At 41.6% G+C, this 18,931-nt stretch overlaps 1 protein-coding gene across 4 annotated transcripts in view; it reads right to left on the bottom strand.

The window, feature by feature from the left end:
- zmynd11 (zinc finger, MYND-type containing 11) overlaps positions 1-18,931 on the bottom strand; it is a 182,546-nt gene that overhangs the window by 49,153 nt on the left and 114,462 nt on the right. For all 4 annotated transcript variants that reach the window (XM_085987572.1, XM_085987571.1, XM_085987573.1 and 1 more), the window contains one exon: positions 15,026-15,103. In XM_085987572.1, coding sequence (XP_085843698.1) covers positions 15,026-15,103 — 78 coding nt within the window. The remainder of the gene's footprint in view (positions 1-15,025; positions 15,104-18,931) is intronic.

The following is an 18,931-nucleotide window of genomic DNA, read 5'->3' as shown; positions in this document are numbered from 1 at the left end:
CAACAGTGAATCAATATAAAATCTTAGTATAAACAGTTAGTTTTGGACTCCAGAGTAGAGGAAGGATGTTGAGGCAACACAAGAGGGTACAGTGCAGATTCATTAGATGCTGCTTGATATGTCAAAATACAAACAAAAAGACTTGCCAATTGGGGCTGTTGTCTTAGAACATAGGAGATTAAGGGATGGTTTGATAGAGGTGTTTAAAATTATGAGAGTGTAGATAGAAACAGAATGCTTCCAATGACGAATGGGTCTAGTACAAGGGCACATAGATAGGAAATGAAATGCAAGAGATTTAGGACAGAGAGCAAGAGAAATGTTTTTACTCTTAGGCTGTGGAATGCAGTAATTGAAGCAGAGACCATGCTAACATTTAAGAATAGGTTAGACAGGCAGTGGAGGTATATGGGAACAGGACAGGCATGTGATTGGGACTACTGTTTGGATAGAGGATAAACACCAACATGCATTGATTCGGCTGTCATTTCTATATAATTCTATGTAACTTGGGATCCAGTTTTCTGTATATACGTCGATATCACTGGTTTCTAACAGGTTCCCCCCAAAAATTATAGGACAGCTTCACACTTAAAACATTTTTTTAAAATTCTACCTGGCCAATGAAAAAGGTATGGGCACCAATATTTTTGGAGACAGTTTACTCAGAACACAATTTAATATCCTCGTAAACTGATGCACAAAGCTCCTACTGCCAATAAAATCTCAAAATATTTGAAACAACAATAAAGTTGAATTTAATCAGACACAAGTTTCTGGTGCAACAAACATCTGTTAAATCTTGAATTTTTGATTTATACAAGTGCAGATATATTGAAGTACTACAAAACCTGCAAACTGCAAGATATTTCTGAGAATTCGGACATCACCAGTCTAGTGAGTTAAAAACCGAGTGATACGATCGCACGTAAATACTGGATTGCAAACCAGTTACATTTCGTGCCAGTAAGAGTAGTAAACCATTGGTGTTACAGCAAGTTTACTCCATTATTTAATTGCAGTAATTCTGTGAGGCTGTATTGGCATCAAGAGCATTCAACGCTGGCCTTTCATTTTCTCACTAACCCATAGAACCAGTTTACAGCACAAGAAGATGCCACTCAGCCCATCACACATCTTTACTAAAGCAATCTAAAGCTAATCCCACTGCCCCACCCTCTTCCAATAGCCCTATGCTTCATTTGTTTTATTGCCCGTCCCTTAAAAAAAGGCAATAATCTCTGCCCCAATTGCTACACGCATCCACAAATTCCATGCTCTAACAACTCCGCATCAAGATATTTGTCCAAACTCACTCCAGTAGTGACAATTTTAAATTGATAGCATCTCATCAGCAGCTCCACAGTAGTAGTCTTTCCCTATTCACCCCGATCAAATGCTTCAGAATTAAAAAATAAATAAATCTATTAAATCTTCTCTTGGCCTTTTCTGCTCTGGTGGCAATAGTTCCAATATCTCAATGCCCTCCTCAATTATACTTTTTCATCCCTGGTATCACTCATACTGTCTTTATAAACTTTTTCTTTCATTCATTGAGACACCTACTACTAGGTCCTGAAAATACATGAAATTTAAAACTTTACAACATGGCCCATAAGTTTTCTTTTCAGTCTAATGTCAAGGTTTTTTCTTTGTTGCGATACACAAGTCACTGACCTGGAGTAGCTCACCAGCCAGAAGTAAAGGCTCTCAGTTTTAAACTAGTTGCCTGATAACATTGCATAAGCCACAAATTTTTAATGAGGGTCTTATCTCAAAACTTCAAAAGCAAGAAAAAGGTTGCTGCAATAACTGGAACAATTCATGTTGCAGTCGTAACATTCTTCAACTAGAAAAAATTAGTTTACCAAATCGCAGCAAATGTTTAGAAGTTGCTTTATACAGCAACAGGTGTGGGACTTGTTCAGTGTTCTGGGAAAGAAATTACATTTATATTAAACTTTATACACCATAATTTGATGTTCACAGATCCACAGATGGTTCATAGCAATCAATGTTCAAAATAACAACTTCCACTGAAAGCAAGTCCTCTCATGCCTGGGGAAACTGATGTTATAGTATTCTTAAACCGCTTAGGTGGCCCTGAATATTAAAGATCATCATTTACATGGGGTGGGGTGGGGGGCGGAGTATTTTAACTGAAATTGCTCTCCCTTTCCCTTTAGTAATGTTACCAAAGTTTGTTTGAAAAAATAATCTTTACCACCTTAAAGAAGAAATCATACTTTTATTGCCTGTCCTGAAATTGTATTTCCAACATCAGAGTCCAATATGTGCCAGGGAGTGGGGCAGCCACGTAAACAGCAGGCTCTCTGAGTGAGCACCTCCAATGACTCATCATAAATTGGAATACTTTTCAGATCTTGTAGCCAGTAGTGATTTTGAGATTTAGGACCAACAGGTACACAGCAGGACCAAAATGGAAAATTATTAGGAGGCCCGAATATTTGGAACTGAACGGGGATATGAATCCTTGCTGTATAAATAGAACCAATTGCTGGCAGCCTCTGCTGACTAAGTCTGCTGAGTAACACTGTTACAACATTCTGATCTTTCTCGAGAGAGATTAAAAGTAAGCAATCTCATAAGAGGCAACAAAGTTTAATTGGGGAAAATAAGGGTGGGGCGTGGAGAATACAGAACCATCTACGTGCTAATAAATGCCATCAAATTTTAGTTAAAACTTAAAGCAGGAATTTGGACACAGACGCCAAAGTATTTTCTTTACTGCAAAACATTAAATATTGTTAAGATTACAGGCACTAAAATTTTACTTTGATACTTCTTTGGATAATTACTATTTTTAAAAAACTTAGGTCAACCAAAATTTTTTTCACTTCTGATTTTCTTCTGTTAAAAGACAACATTCCACCCAAGATTCAATTCTCCATAGTGTAAGGTTTGGGTGAAGCTGAAGAGAGCTTTTACTTTGGACTGTAAGATTATTTTCAAAGTAAATTTTTTGCCTAAAATATGCACTTTACTGACAGTTTTAGACAAAAAAAACTTCATTTATGAATTTTCATTGGTTATCCACTTAGCTCACTTTCAATACAATATTGAATGCAAAACTGAAAACGGAGTAAGAGTTTCAAACAGCACCCTCGGCGCAGTAAGGTGGGACAACATAGAAGCAAAAGAACATTAAACAGAACAAAACAGACTACCCTTAAATTCACAACAGATATTAATTTGACTGAGGAAGCAGCAAGAACAACTTTTCTTTTAACTCTACTCACTTCTTCCAAATAAAAGGTATCTCTACAAGAACCAATATAGGCCCTAGCTATGCCTGCATTTTCATGGGATACAGGGAACATTCATTGTTCCAGTCCTTCCAAGGTCCCCTCCCCGACCCCTTTTTCCAGTATCATCATCTTCTTAGGCTGTTCCTCGGAACCGAGGGTGACTTGTTTCCACACTAAAAAAAAAAGTTCTCGGGTGACTGATGAGTCCAATGCGACACCTGCAGTCTCTGTCACAGGTGGGGCAGACGGTGATTAAAGGGGTGGGTGGGGTGCTTGGGTTGATATGCGCTCCTTCTGCTGTTTATGCTTGGCCTCCGCTTGCTCCTGGCGAAGAGACTCGAGGTGTACAGCGCCTTCCCAGATGCTTCTCACAGAATCACAGAAACCCCACAGTGCAGATAGAGGCCATTTCGGCCCATCGAGCCTGCACCGACACATATCCCACCCGATCCCCGTAACCCCTACACCAACACATATCCCACCCTATCCCTGTAACCCCATGTATTTAATCCCCCTAACACTAAGGGTCAATTTATCATAGCCAATCAACCTAACCCGCACATCTTTGGACCGGAGCACCCGGAGAAAACCCACGCAAACACGGGGAGAATGTGCAAACTCCACACAGACAGTCGCCCGAGGCCGGATTCGAACCCGGGTCTCTGGCGCTGTAAGGCAACAGTGCTAACCACTATGCCACCGTGCTGCCCATAGTGGGCATTTTGTGCGGTCTTGGGCCAGGGATTCCCAGGTGTCGGTGGGGATGTTGCACTTTTTCCAAGGAGGCTTTGAGGGTGTCCTTGAAGCGTTTCCTCTACCCACCTGGGGCTCTCTTGCCGTGCCGGAGCTCCAAGTAGAGCGCTTGTTTTGGGAGTCTCGTATCGGGCATGTGGGCGATGTGGCCCGTCCGTCGGAGCTGATCGAGTGTGGTCAAAGCTTCGATGCTGGGGATGTTGGCCTGAGCGAGAACACGGACATTGGTGCGCCTATCCTGTCAATGGATTTGCAGGATCTTGTAGATTTTTCAGGATTTGCAGGATTTTCCAGTATACTGATGGTGCTATTTCCTGCTCTCGCCCCAAACTGGAAAATTTCAGCAACTTTGCTTCGAACTTCACATGGACCATCTCCAACGTCATATATTCCAGCCAGGCATGAAAAAGATCCTCAGTTCAACCCACTGGGTCTCACTACATTTACCTAGATATTGGTCATGTAAAGGAACATGCTCATTCCTAGGGAATAAAAGGCTGACAGTGATGCTGATCTAAGGAAATTGTCTAGCACAAAAACTGTACCTTTTTGTTGAAAAGAGTTAACAAAAATTCCACCCATAATTTCAATGTTTTTTAATTGGAAGTTATGAGTTTCTAAATATTGCAATAATCCCAGTAATAATTAAAATAATATTCGATCATTTGGGTTATATATTGAAACACCACTAGTGCGAATAGTAATACCAGTACACCGATAAATGAAACACCACTACTAGTAGTAATACGACTAATATTCTCACTGTAACTACAACAATGGGCCAGAAATTAGGATCGGGGGCTTGCCGCGCGTGCAAGCCCCCGATGTGCACTCGCCCGGCGCGCCGACATCTGAAGCCTGGGCCTGCTTGGAATTCCTGTCACTGGCCTGGTTCAGATGTCGGCGCGATGTGCTTGCCTGATCCAGCGGCGTAGTTAGTGCGATGTGCCGGCTGGGATCAGGTGAGCACTGTGCACCCAATCAGGGGAGGGGAAACTCATTCATGAGTTTGATAGTAAGAACTGTCAAACTCATGAAAAGTACGGGCGCCCAAAAGACTAGTTTAACTTTAAATAAAATTTTAAAAAACATCCCAATAATTAAATAAACTATAAATAACTTTAAAAAAAACTATTTTAAACAATTAATCAAATTTTTGCAAAAAATATTTTTTTAAGAAATCGGGTCTAAAAATAAACTTACCTTACTGTAAAGTCCTTAAAAACAATAAAGCTGTGGAAAAAATGTTTTATTTAAAATAATAGACCACTTACCTTCAAGAATCCAGTCCTTACACCTCCTTTTTATGTGTAAAAAGTTCAGGCCCTTGCACACGAGCAAACCTGTCAAAAAGAAGGAAGTTCAACGCGTGCGCGCAGAGTCCTGCGCGCACACGTTGGACCTCTGAAACACTTGGAGGAAATGCCGGTTTCCCGCGCATGCGCTGTGCATGCTGAAATCCGGCACTTCCAACGGGCCCACGCATGAGTACCCCGTCTGTACTCACGCGTTGGGACCGGAATTACTGGCCCATTATGCTCACAAGATGGTCAGCTCCAGGAATCAATGCAACTTTTTCAAACATGCTTTATTTCTCCATGTTTTATGGAAATCTTTTACTTGGTTCTGTATGAACATAACTCTAAAATGCAAGTCCTACTCAGAACTTCAGAATTTGATTTTACATGGTGTTTTTAAAAAGGCACACATACATGGAACTGAACATAGAAGTCAGATGAAGGGCACTGGTCTCAACATACTAGAACTTCTTACATGGCACTGCCTTTCAAAAATCAAGTGTTCCCTCTGAGAACTAGCTTCTATGTCAGCATTACACACTTCTTCATTTGCAACCAAGAAGTTTCGTCATTGGTAACCCGATTCTTCAAGCACTTCAGCACTGAATGAGTCAGTAATGTAACCAAAATCCATGTTTGACTCCAAACTGTTAAATCCTTGAACAAAACTATCTTGAAGACCCAGGAGAAGGTTGTGCAATGCTTGTAGCTCTGTGAATCATCTGTCATATTACTAATTTCATTAGCTGTATTTGTGGCTGAGAAGTGTGCCAGCAACAAAGTCTGAAATGGCTCAAACTTGTTTAGAAAAGCACACATTGCCTAAGTTCAATTAGCACCCAACGGATATGATTTGGTTGGGATTACGGAAACGTGGCTCAAGGATGGCCAAGACTGGGAACACAACATCCAGGGGTATTCAATATTCAGGAAAGATAGGCAAAAAGGAAAGGGAGGTGGGGTAGCATTACTGGTTAAAGAAGGGATTAATACAATTGTAATGAAGGATATTAGCTCTGATGATGTGGAATCTGTATGGGTAGAATTGAGAAATACTAAGGGGAAAAAACATTAGTGGGAGTGGTATATAGACCTCCAAACAGTAAGGAGGTGGTTGGGGATGGCATTAAAAGGGAAATTAAAGAAGCGTGCAATAAGGGCACAGCAGTCATCATGGGTGACATTAATCTACATATAGATTGGGCCAACCAAATTAGTAACAATACTGTGGAGGAGGAATTCCTGGAGTGTTTACGGGATGGTTTCCTGGACCAATATGTCGAGGAACCAACCAGAGATCAGGCCATTTTAGACTGGGTATTATGTAACGAGAAAGGATTAATTAGCAATCTTGTTGTACGAGGCCCCTTGGGTCGGAGCGATCATAATATGATCAAATTCTTCATTAAGATGGAGAATGAAGTAGTTGACTCAAAGACAAGGGTCCTCAAATTAAATAAAGGAAACTACGATGGTCTGAGGAGCGAGTTGGGTAGGATTGATTGGGGAATGGCACTCAAAGGGTTGACAGTGGATAGGCAATGGCAAACATTCAAAGACCAAATGGATGAGCTACAGAATTTGTTCATCCCAGTTTGGCATAAAAATAAAACAAAAAAGGTGACTCAACCATGGCTAACAAGGGAAACTAGGGATAGCATAAGATCCAAGGAGAGGACATATAAATTGGCTAGAAAAAGCAATAATCCTGAGGATTGGGAGCAGTTTAGGAGTCAACAAAAGGAGGACAAAGGGATTAATTAAGAAAGGGAAAATAGAATATGAGAGTAAGCTATCAGGGAACATAAAAACTGACTGTAAAAGCTTTTATAGATATGTGAAGAGAAAATTATTGGTGAAGTCAAGCATAGGTCCCTTACAGTCAGAATCAGGGGAATTTATAATGGGAAACAAGGAAATGGCAGACCAACTAAATACATACTTTGGTTCTGTCTTCACAAAGGAGGACACAAATAACCTCCCAGAGATGTCGGGGAACATAGGGTCTGATGAAAGGGAGGAACTGAAAGAAATCAGTATTTGTAGGGAAATGGTGTTAGGAAAATTGATGGGACTGAAGGCCGATAAATCCCCAGGGCCTGATGGTCTACATCCCAGGGTACTTAAGGAAGTGGCCCTAGAGATAGTAGATGCATTGCTGGTCATCTTCCAGAACTCGATAGACTCTGGAATGGTACCCATGGATTGGAGGGTAGCTAATGTAACCCCACTATTCAAAAAAGGTGGTAGAGAAAAAGCAGGGAATTATAGACCGGTAAGCCTGACATAGGTAGTGGGGAAAATGCTGGAGTCTATTATAAAAGATGTAATAGCAGAGCACTTGGAAAGCAGTGACAGGATCGGACAAAGTCAACATGGATTTACAAAAGGTAAATCATGCTCGAGTAATCTACTGGAATTTTTTGAGGATATAACTGGTAAAATAGATAAGGGAGTACCAGTGGATGTGGTGTATTTGGACTTTCAGAAGGCTTTCGATAAGGTCCCACATAAGAGATTAGCGTGCAAAATTAAGGCACATGGGATTGGGGGCAAGGTATTGACTTGGATAGAGAACTGGTTGGCGGACAGAAAGCAAAGAGTTGGAATAAACGGGTCGTTTTCCGAGTGGCAGGCAGTGACTAGTGGGGTACCGCAAGGGTCGGTCCTAGGACCCCAGCTGTTCACAATATATATTAATGATCTAGACGAGGGAATTGGATGCAATATCTCCAAATTTGCAGACGGCACAAAGCTGGGTGGGAGGGTAAGCTGCGAGGAGGATGTCGTGAAACTCCAGTACGATTTGGACAGGTTGGGTGATTGGGCAGAAACATGGCAAATGCACTATAATGTGGATAAATGTGAGGTTATCCACTTTGGTGGCAAAAACAGGAAGGCAGATTATTATTTGAATGGCAATAGATTGGGAGAAGGGGAAGTGCAAAGAGACCTGGGTGTCCTTGTGCACCAGTCGCTGAAGGTAAGCATGCAGGTGCAGCAGGCGGTTAAGAAGGCAAATGGTATGTTGGCCTTGGTGTCAAGAGGGTTCAAGTACAGGAACAAGGATGTCTTGCTGCAGTTGTACATGGCCTTGGTGAGACCACACCTTGAGTATTGTGTGCAGTTTTGGTCACCTTACCTGAGGAAGGACGTTCTTGCCATGGAGGGAGTGCAGCGAAGATTCACCAGGCTGATACCTGGGATGGCAGGAATGACGTATGAGGAGAGATTGTGTCGATTGGGCTTATACTCACTGGAGTTTAGAAGATTGAGAGGGGATCTCATCGAAACCTATAAAATTGTGTCAGGTCTGGACAGACTAGATGCAGGAAGGATGTTTATGATGGCCGGGGAGTCCAGAACCAGGGGTCATAGTCTAAGGATAAGGGGTAAGCCATTTAGGACTGAAATGAGGAGGAACTTCTTCACCCAGAGAGTGGTGAACCTGTGGAATTCTCTGCCACAGAGGGCAGTGGAGGCCAGTTCATTAAATATATTCAAGAAAGAGTTGGATATATTTCTTGAGGCTAAAGGGATCAAGGGATATGGGGAGAAGGCAGGGACAGGGTACTGAATTTGGATATCAGCCATGATCTCATTGAATGGCGGAGCAGGCTCGATGGGCCGAATGGCCTACTCCTGCTCCTATCTTCTATGTTTCTATGTTTCTAACATCTTTCCCTGCAATTCCAAATTTAATTTGCCCAGATGCAGCAACAGGTCTGCTAGAAAAGGCCACATCCAAATGCACCGAGGGTCTGGTAATTCAGGGGACGCTTTGCATTTTTCTTCCATGAATACTTTCGCAGGATTGAGCAATCCAAAAAAACCTGAACAAATCACTCTAGAAAGCAGCACACTGTGGATTGAAGCAGGAGGTCTAAATTAGGGAGATTTTCGACCTTAAGATTTCAATCAGAGATTTTGGAACTGCCTGCCGTTCAATGCATCAGTTTCAATGTAGTTCACAATTTCCAAAACAATTTTCATGAAGTGCTTCAAATTCTGTCACTTCGATTTCAGCTGCTCCAAAGAATGATGCAACAAAATGTCCAGAATTCAGGAAAGCAGTCATCCGTTTCAAAGTTTCAGTGACCCCACTCACTAATATAAGAACATAAGAACATAAGAAATAGGAGCAGGAGTAGGCCAATCGGCCCCTCGAGCCTGCTCCGCCATTCAATAAGATCATGGCTGATCTGATCCTAACCGCCAATCTACTATCACAGAACCATCTCCTGAATCTAACAGAATTAGACACACGAAATAGGAGCAGGATCAGGCTACACGGCCCCTGGGCCCGCTCTGCTACCCACAGGGCCATGACCGATCCGAACCTAGACTGATGTCCAAATTCCTGTCCGCTCCCCGTAACCCTTAATTCCCTTTACTTCTGGGAAACTGTCTATTTCTGTTTTAAATTTATGTAATGTAGCTTCTACAGCTTTTTGGGGCAGCATATTCCATGGACCTACCACCCTCTAAGTGAAGTAGTTCCTCCTCATCTCAGTTTTGAAAGAGCAGCCCCTTATTCTAAGACTATGCCCCCTAGTTCTAGTTTCACCCATCATCGGGAACATCCTCCCCGCATCCACCCGATCCAACCCCTTCACAATCTTATATGTTTCAATAAGATCGCCTCTCATTCTTCTGAACTCCAATGAGTAGAGTCCCAATCTACTCAGCCTCTCCTCATATGTCCATCCCCTCATCCCCGGGATTAACCGAGTGAACCTTCTTTGTACTGACTCGAGAGCAAGTATGTCTTTTCTTAAGTATGGACACCAAACTGTATGCAGTATTCCAGGTGCGGTCTCACCAATACCTTGTACAACTGAAGCAATACCTCCTTATTTTTATATTCTATCCCCCTAGCAATGAAAGCCAACATTCCATTGGCCTTCTTAATCACTTGCTGCACCTGTATACTAACCTTTTGAGTTTCGTGCACCAGGACCCCCAGATCCCTTTGTACTTCAGTACTTTCCAGTTTCTTGCCATTAAGATAATAACTTGCTCTACGATTGTTCCTGCCAAAGTGCATAACCTCACACTTTCCAGTATTGTATTCCATCTGCCAAATCTCTGCCCACTTACTTAGCCTGTCTATGTCCCCTTGCAGGTTTTTTATGTCCTCCTCACTCACTACTTTCCCCCCCATCTTAGTATCATCTGCAAACTTTGATATGTTACTCGGTCCCCTCCGCCAAATCGTTAATATAGATTGTAAAGAGTTGGGGACGCAGCACCGACCCCTGCGGAACACCACTAGTTACTGATTGCCAGTCTGAGAATGAACCATTTATCCCAACTCTCTGCCTTCTGTTAGATAGCCAATCCTCTATCCATGCCAGAATATTACCCCCAATCCCGTGATTTTTTATCTTAAGCAATAATCTTTTGTGTGGCACATTGTCAAATGCCTTTTGGAAGTCTAAATACACTACGTCCACTGGTTCCCCTTTATCCACCCTATATGTTACTTCCTCAAAGAACTCCAGCAAATTTGTCAGACATGACTTCCCCTTCATAAAACCATGCTGACTTTGTCCTATTAAATTATGATTATCCAAATGTCCTGTTACTATCTCCTTAATAATGGACTCCAAAATTTTACCTACCACAGATGTTAGGCTAACCGGTCTATAGTTTCCAGCCTTCTGTCTACTGCCCTTTTTAAATAAGGGTGTTACATTAGCAGTTTTCCAGTCTGCCAGGACCTTTGCTGAGTCCAGGGAGTTTTGGAAAATTATTACCAATGCATCCACAATCCCTACCGCCACTTCCCTCAAGAGCCTAGGATGTAAGCCATCCGGTCCAGGTGATTTATCCGCCTTGAGTCCCATTATTTTACCGAGTGTCACTTCCTTAGTGATTTTGATCGTGTTTAGCTCCTCCCCCCCCCCATAGCCCCCTGTTTGTCCAGTGTTGGGATATTCTTAGTGTCCTCTACTGTAAAGACTGATACAAAATATTCATTGTGTTTTTGCCATCTCCATATTTCCCACCATTAATTTCCCGGTCTCATCCTCTAAGGGACCAACATTTACTTTAGCCACCCTTTTTCTTTTTATATAACTATAAAATCTCTTACTATCTGTTTTTATATTTTTTGCTAATTTACTTTCATAATCTATCTTCCCTTTCTTAATCAATCTTTTTGTTATTTTTTGCTGTCTTTTAAAGTTTTCCCAATCCTCTATCCTCCCACTAGATTTGGCTACCTTATATGCCCTTGTTTTTAGTCGAATACTATCCTTAATTTCTTTACTTAGCCACGGATGGCTGTCTTTTCTTTTACACCCTTTTCTTCTCAGTGGAATATATTTTTTTTGGAAGTTGTAAAATAACTCCTTAAATGTACACCACTGATCATGTATCGTCTTACCCTTTAATCTATTTTCCCAATCCACTCTACTCAATTCCGCTCTCATACCTTCATAGTCTCCTTTATTCAAGCTTAGCACGCTTGTTTGAGATCCAACCTTCTCACCCTCTAATTGAATATGGAATTCAACCATGTTATGGTCACTCATTCCAAGGGGATCCTTTACTAGGACATTTTTAATTAATCCTGTCTCGTTACACAGGACCAGATCTAAAGTTGCTTGCCCCCTGGTCGGTTCAGTTACATACTGCTCAAGAAACCCATCCCTAATACACTCAATGAACTCATCCTCAAGGCAGCCCTGCCCAATTTGATTTGTCCAATTAATATGATAGTTAAAATCCCCCATAATTATAGATGTTCCCTTATTACAAGCCTCAACTATTTCCTGATTGATACTCCGTCCAACAGAGTTGCAACTGTTCGGAGGCCTATAGACTACGCCCACTAGTGTTTTTTTCCCCTTATTATTCCTTATCTCCACCCAAACTGTTTCATTATCCTGATCTTTTGACCCAATATCATTTCTCTGTATTACAGTGATTCCTTCCTTTATTAACATAGCCACCCCACCTCCCCTTCCTTCCTGCCTGTCCTTCCTGATCGTTAAATAATCTTAACATTGCTGGCACCCTATCTACTGCAATGGCAGCAAGTTTCTGCAAAGGTAACCTCGCTTTCTGATCAGTAGACATCAAGACTTCCTTGATATATGCAACCCAGGTTCCATCTTTCAATGGGTGACAAGCAATTCTTCCATCACAACGCATTCAGACAAAATATGCACAATTATTATTGAGACTTGCCCTCAATGCAAGACTCAGTTAATCCAAGACTTAAAAATGCTGGGCCGGATATTCCACCCCCCATGGGTGCGTACGAGCTGTGTCCGCACCCGTAGGGGGCTGTGCAAGTGTCGGTTTCAGGCATGCGAAGCGCATGTGCTAAAACCCGGCACTTTCAATCTGTCAAGAATTCTCAGATCATCCGCCTGCCCGGGAGAAGGGCCTCTGCAGGTGGAGAGTTCCACTTTCTACACAACCTCCGCCCGCTGAAAACCTTTAAAAATCTAACGCCTGGTAAAAGCTGGTGTAAGGCCTGCTTTTACCAGCATAAGAGCATAAGAGTTTTAAAAAATTAAAAAAAAAAAAAAAAATTCCACTCATTCATAATTTTAAAGTACTTTTAAAAAAAGTTTATTTAATTTTTTTCCAAAAAATTTAATGTTTAAAATATTTAATTTAATGTAATTTTAACTAATTTTAAATGTGATTTTAAAATTTTTTTAAACTTTTTTAAAAACTTTTTTTTAAAGTGATCCCCATTTGTACTTTTGACAGATCCGTGCATAGAGACCGGTCAAAGGTGTGAAGGGGGATTCCCTTCTTTGATTGGTTCCCCATGGCCCACGTGATCCAAGGGACGCTTGCGAACCACCTGCGCCCCTGGGATACCTGGGCCTCTGCCCGCGCGGACCAGGAGAGGCCGAGGATCGGAAGTCTCGGGATCTACGGAGCCAGCAGGTAAGTGCGTAGATTTTTCCAGATCGGAGGCATCCGCGCGCAGGAAGCCTCCGATCGGAAAATCCGGCCCACTGTCTCTAGCGTGTGATTCAATACCACTTAGATTGGAGATGCAGTGTTCTGTATGAAGAAACAGCTACAGATTTAAAATTTCCTTTTGCTATTGATTTTAGATATCCTATGCCAATATAACAGTATCACTGACAAACATTTCCACCAAATTACCCTTGGAACAACTCTCTCTATTCCACTGACAATATTCCACACAAAGTTAGAGTCACAGTCTCAGCTTGTTTAATCTATTTTCTAGAAACTTCTTTTTGATTTAGAAGTTAATTTTTCAAGATCAAGAATAAGCCTCAGAACAGAGTGTGAAATTCTCGTCAATATGCTCATAATTAGTACTGGAATGACAAAGATGTGAACAGAGATAGTCCGTCATGACCAAGGCAGTCCTCAGGTCTTCCATTATACTTCACAAAAAAATGGGTACGTTCCAAGTCCTTTTTGCTCATGATCCTGGTGCCCATACTGCTCCTCTGACCCGCTCCCTTAAAGTAGCACTTTTCACTTGCTAACCACAGGACAAGTGCAATATGCATGACTGTGGCCAAGTCATGTTTCAAAAGTCATGTTTCGGTGATCTCCTGAAAACCAAACATTGAATAGCTGGTGGTTCAATTTTAGGAACCAATGAAACCAGTAATTCCATCCTCTGCTCATACTTCAACCCTCTGCAGATTACAATACAGGAAACTTTCGATTAACCGGCACCTAAATAACCGGAAATGTCGGTTAACCGGCAAAATTCAGGAGTAGGTTCAGGTAACTTTTATTATTTGCCTTCCTCCATGTGTTGCTGTGCAAGGGTGTGGCTGCAGCTGTTGCTAAGCTACAGAGACGCTTGCAACCTGTGGCCATTGTTTTGAACCTAACAGGGTTTGTTGCTTTATACGGAGCTCTCCGCTCCATATCTTTTACTAAAGCTTTCGGTTATCCAGAATTTTTGATGAACCGGCACCACGTCGGTCCCGTCCGTGCCGGATAAAAAAAGTTTCCTGTAACTAGCTTTTTCAGCATCCCAAGCTGCCTTGCAGCTTTGGCCATTCTTCTGCTTATATGGTTTAGAAGATAATGTTTCAAATTGCAGCCACTACTAACCCTGTATGGGTAACAAGAAGTGAGTTGGAGCCAGCAGTTCATGACCCTCCATACCCAGCACTGGGCTACTGAAATAAGGTCACACTTGTGTGAAACATGCAATACAAAATAACTTGTTATTTCATTCTTTCTTTTCACCTGAATAAATAAGACCTACGGTACTTGGGAAAAGCAGTGGCACTTGAAGAAATAAAACCTTTGATGCAGTTTAGCTTCTGCAACTTCCGCAATAAAATAAAAGAGTGCCAAAGCAGTAGAATGATTGCCAATTAAAAACTGTTATATTGGGCTGCAAAGAAAAACCATTTCATATCCAACTTAAGGAAAATAAGCTTACAATATACTCAGAGAATTGTTTTATTGATCTAAATTAATAGAATGGAATTGAGGACACTGGAGACATTCAAAATACAGTGGGATGCTAGGCTGGTGAGTCGGAGTGTGAGTCAGACAAGCTTCCATCAGTTAAGTGGCCTTTTCCTGGCCTCTTACTTTTTTCTTGCGCTCTTATGTCATTTATGGTACAAGATCAAAGGGAAAGAAACACCAGTAGCACAAAATAATGGCCAGCTGATTTACTGTAGTTTGGAAACCATGGCACTGTGTTTGTTTCCCGAGTCAGATACTCACCCTCTCCTTCATGCGAGAAACAATGTAACCCAAATATCTGCCCATAGCTTGCTTGGTTGTGTTCTTCTTTTTCATGCTCTATTATGAAGAAAAGTTAAATTAGTAAAGTACTGCTCACTGACCAACCTACTATAAGCAAAGTAACTCTTGAAGACATTCAATTTACATTAACTCAGTCTCAAAGGCATATGCAACTGATTTCACATACCATTTGATTCCTAAGGGCTCCAGATAACAATATTTACAAAGAGACGATGTCATTGAATCTGAAAAAATTCATGCCAGAGGCTGAATGCCAGATATTAATAAAGATACTTCTGGTTTACTAACATAGGAAGCCGATTGGCCATGCACGAAGAAAGCAATCTATTATTAGTAATTTTATCCATTTGAAGGCTCCCCTTAGCTTTGAAATGGGTTGCAAACTTCTATAGGTGTCAAAGAGATCAGCCGGTGCCCACAAGATTAGCCAGAATTCTGATGTTCATATCCTATCCCAGACCAAGTCTTATTCACCCATCACCCCTGTGCTGCACTGATGTATGCTGGCTTCCAGTACCCCAACACCACCAATTTAAAAGTTGCATCCTCATGTTTAAATCGCTTCCTATGAGGAGATATTGAGTAGACTGGGCCTATACTCTCTGGAGTTTAGAAGAATGAGAGGTGATTTAATTGAAACATAAGATTCTGAAGGGGATTGACAGGGTAGATGCCGAGAGGTTGTTTCCCCTGGCTGGAGTGTCTAGAACTAAGGGGCACAGTCTCAGGATAAGGGGTTGGCCATTTAAGACCGAGATGAGGAGGAATTTCTTCACTCAGGGTTGTGAATCTTTGGAATTCTCTGCCCCCTTGGGCTGTGGATGCTCAGTCGTTGAGTATATTCAAGACTGTGATTAATAGATTTTTGGACCCTAGTGGAATTAAGGGATAGGGGGATTGGGTGGGAAAGTGGAGTTGAGGTCGACGATCAGCCATGGTCTTAGTGAATGGCGGAGCAGGCTCGAAAGGCCATATGGTCTACTCCTGCTCCTAATTCCTATGTCCTTAATGGCCTCGCCCCTCCCAATCATGTAGCCTTCGCCAGCCCTACAACCTGTCCAAGAACTTTGCATTCCTCCAACTCTGGCCTCTTGTACATTCCCAACTCCCTTCGCCCTACCATTGACAGTTGTGCCTTCAGCCACCTAGGCTCTTTGCTCTGGAATTCCCTCCCTAAACCTCTCTGCCACTCCACCTCCTCATTTAAGACCTTCCTTAAAAACCTCTCTGCCCAAATTTTTAGTCACCCTTCTTTGGCTCGGTGTTGATATTTGTTTGATTATTGTTTCTGAGAAGCAGTTTGGGGCTTTTACGTCTACGTTTAAGGTGCTATATAAGTTGAATATATTGGGATAGGGTTCCACTTCAAGACTGTAGGAAATAATAGTGGACAACAGTGCAGTGCTCTCAGTTCTCATTTAAAATTTCTATAAAACGAACAGATCTCTCGTTACAATGGTCACCGTACCTCAGCAAGAAGGGTTGTGTGACAGGAGTGTAATGTAATGCAACACGATGTAATGATTTCTCACAAAAATAAAATGAACATAGGGTTTAAAAAAAGGCCAACCACCAGCAAAAATCACAGCTGTCACAAAATTTTTTTTGGCATGGATAGTGGTGTTTAGTGATTCTGAAGACACATTTCTCGCACTATTAAAAGCCAAGTAAGTGTCCATTTACAAAAATGAAAATAAAAAATGTATGAAAGTTCAAAGTAAGCTCAAACTTTACTGTCGCCTGAGCTCATTTGACCGTGTTGCTGAAGAGCTGTCAACCTTTCAAAGCCTTCGGAGTGACATTTACAAAATCAGAGAGTGCCTCTAGGTCTAGCAACAATGGGGTGTTTAACCAAAGTAGAATGGCTAACTGAACAGAAACAGCCTTCCGCCAATCTCAACAGTGTGATGTATATACTTTTAAAGCGTAGTACCCGAAGGGGGCACACCAGATCGATAATTACTGGAAATAGCCCAGTAGTGGATTCCAACAGGCAATATTTTATAGTTTGAATCACCACCTTTGCAAATTTGGTGATTCCCAAAGGTTGGAACCTACGCAGCAGTGCTGGTGATCTCCGTTTCTCTGGCTAGTTTAAGGCAAATTAGTCTTTGGTCATAAAAGCATCATCAGTGTATTTATCCAATCCTATTTCTCAATGGTACTCAACTATACCACTGTATTGCGTGGCCCATTAAGCATCATCTAGTATCTATCAAAAAGATACAATTCATTCCTTTTTAGAATCATCTCTGTTCAAAGCTCACCGGGCAAAAAGTCACTTTCCAAAAGCATCTTTTGTTATGGAATGGGTCCTTGGCCAGGTATCTCTTAGCACTCCACTTCAGGATGGGGCATAAGAAATCAGTCTAGATCACAAAGCCCAGCTGTTGGTCAATATGGAGCAACACTAACAGCCAAGAGAAAGCTTGCAGCCCAGCCTACTCCACTTAATCGGTTCAAGACGATCATTGTGGATGGTAGAGGGGAATTTTAAAAACTGAACTGAACCGACCAGGGGGCAAGCAACCTTCGATCTGGTCCTGTGTAACGAGACAGGATTAATTAAAAATGTCCTAGTAAAGGATCCCCTTGGAATGAGTGACCATAACATGGTTGAATTCCTTATTCAATTAGAGGGGGAGAAGGTTGGATCTCAAACAAGCGTGCTAAGCTTGAATAAAGGAGACTATGAAGGTAGGAGAGCGGAATTGAGTAGAGTGGATTGGGAAAATAGATTAAAGGGTAAGACGATACATGATCAGTGGTGTACATTTAAGGAGTTATTTTACAACTTCCAAAAAAAATATATTCCAGAGAAGAAAAGGGTGTAAAAGAAGACAGCCATCCGTGGCCAAGTAAAGAAATTAAGGATAGTATTCGACTAAAAACAAGGGCATATAAGGTAGCCAAATCTAGTGGGAGGATAGAGGATTGGGGAAACTTTAAAAGACAGCAAAAAATAACAAAAAGATTGATTAAGAAAGGGAAGATAGATTATGAAAGTAAATTAGCAAAAAATATAAAAACAGATAGTAAGAGTTTTTATACTTATATAAAAAGAAAAAGGGTGGCTAAAGTAAATGTTGGTCCCTTAGAGGATGAGACCGGGAAATTAATGGTGGGAAATATGGAGATGGCAAAAACACTGAATGAATATTTTGTATCAGTCTTTACAGTAGAGGACACTAAGAATATCCCAACACTGGACAAACAGGGGGCTGGGGGGGGGGGGGGGGGAGAGGAGCTAAACACGATCAAAATCACTAAGGAAGTGGTACTCGGTAAAATAATGGGACTCAAGGCGGATAAATCACCTGGACCTGATGGCTTACATCCTAGGCTCTTGAGGGAAGTGGCGGTAGGGATTGTGGATGCATTGGTAATAATTTTCCAAAACTCCCTGGACTCAGCAAAGGCCCCGGCAGACTGGAAAACTGCTAATGTAACACCCTTATTTAAAAAGGGCAGTAGACAGAAGGCTGGAAACTATAGATCGGTTAGCCTAACATCTGTGGTAGGTAAAATTTTTGAGTCCATTATTAAGGAGACAGTAACAGGACATTTGGATAATCATAATTTAATAGGACAAAGTCAGCATGGTTTTATGAAGGGGAAGTCATGTTTGACAAATTTGCTGGAGTTCTTTGAGGAAGTAACATATAGGGTGGATAAAGGGGAACCAGTGGACGTAGTGTATTTAGACTTCCAAAAGGCATTTGACAAGGTGCTACACAAAAGATTATTGCTTAAGATAAAAAAATCACGGGATTGGGGGTAATATTCTGGCATGGATAGAGGATTGGCTATCTAACAGAAGGCAGAGAGTTGGGATAAATGGTTCATTCTCAGACTGGCAATCAG

The sequence above is a fragment of the Somniosus microcephalus genome, chromosome 5, assembly GCF_052327205.1.
Source record: "Somniosus microcephalus isolate GS21.2 chromosome 5, FLI_Smic_1.0, whole genome shotgun sequence".
NCBI lineage: Eukaryota > Metazoa > Chordata > Chondrichthyes > Squaliformes > Somniosidae > Somniosus > Somniosus microcephalus.
Note: the sequence above shows the minus strand (reverse complement) of the source record. Positions and strands in the feature narration are given on the sequence as shown.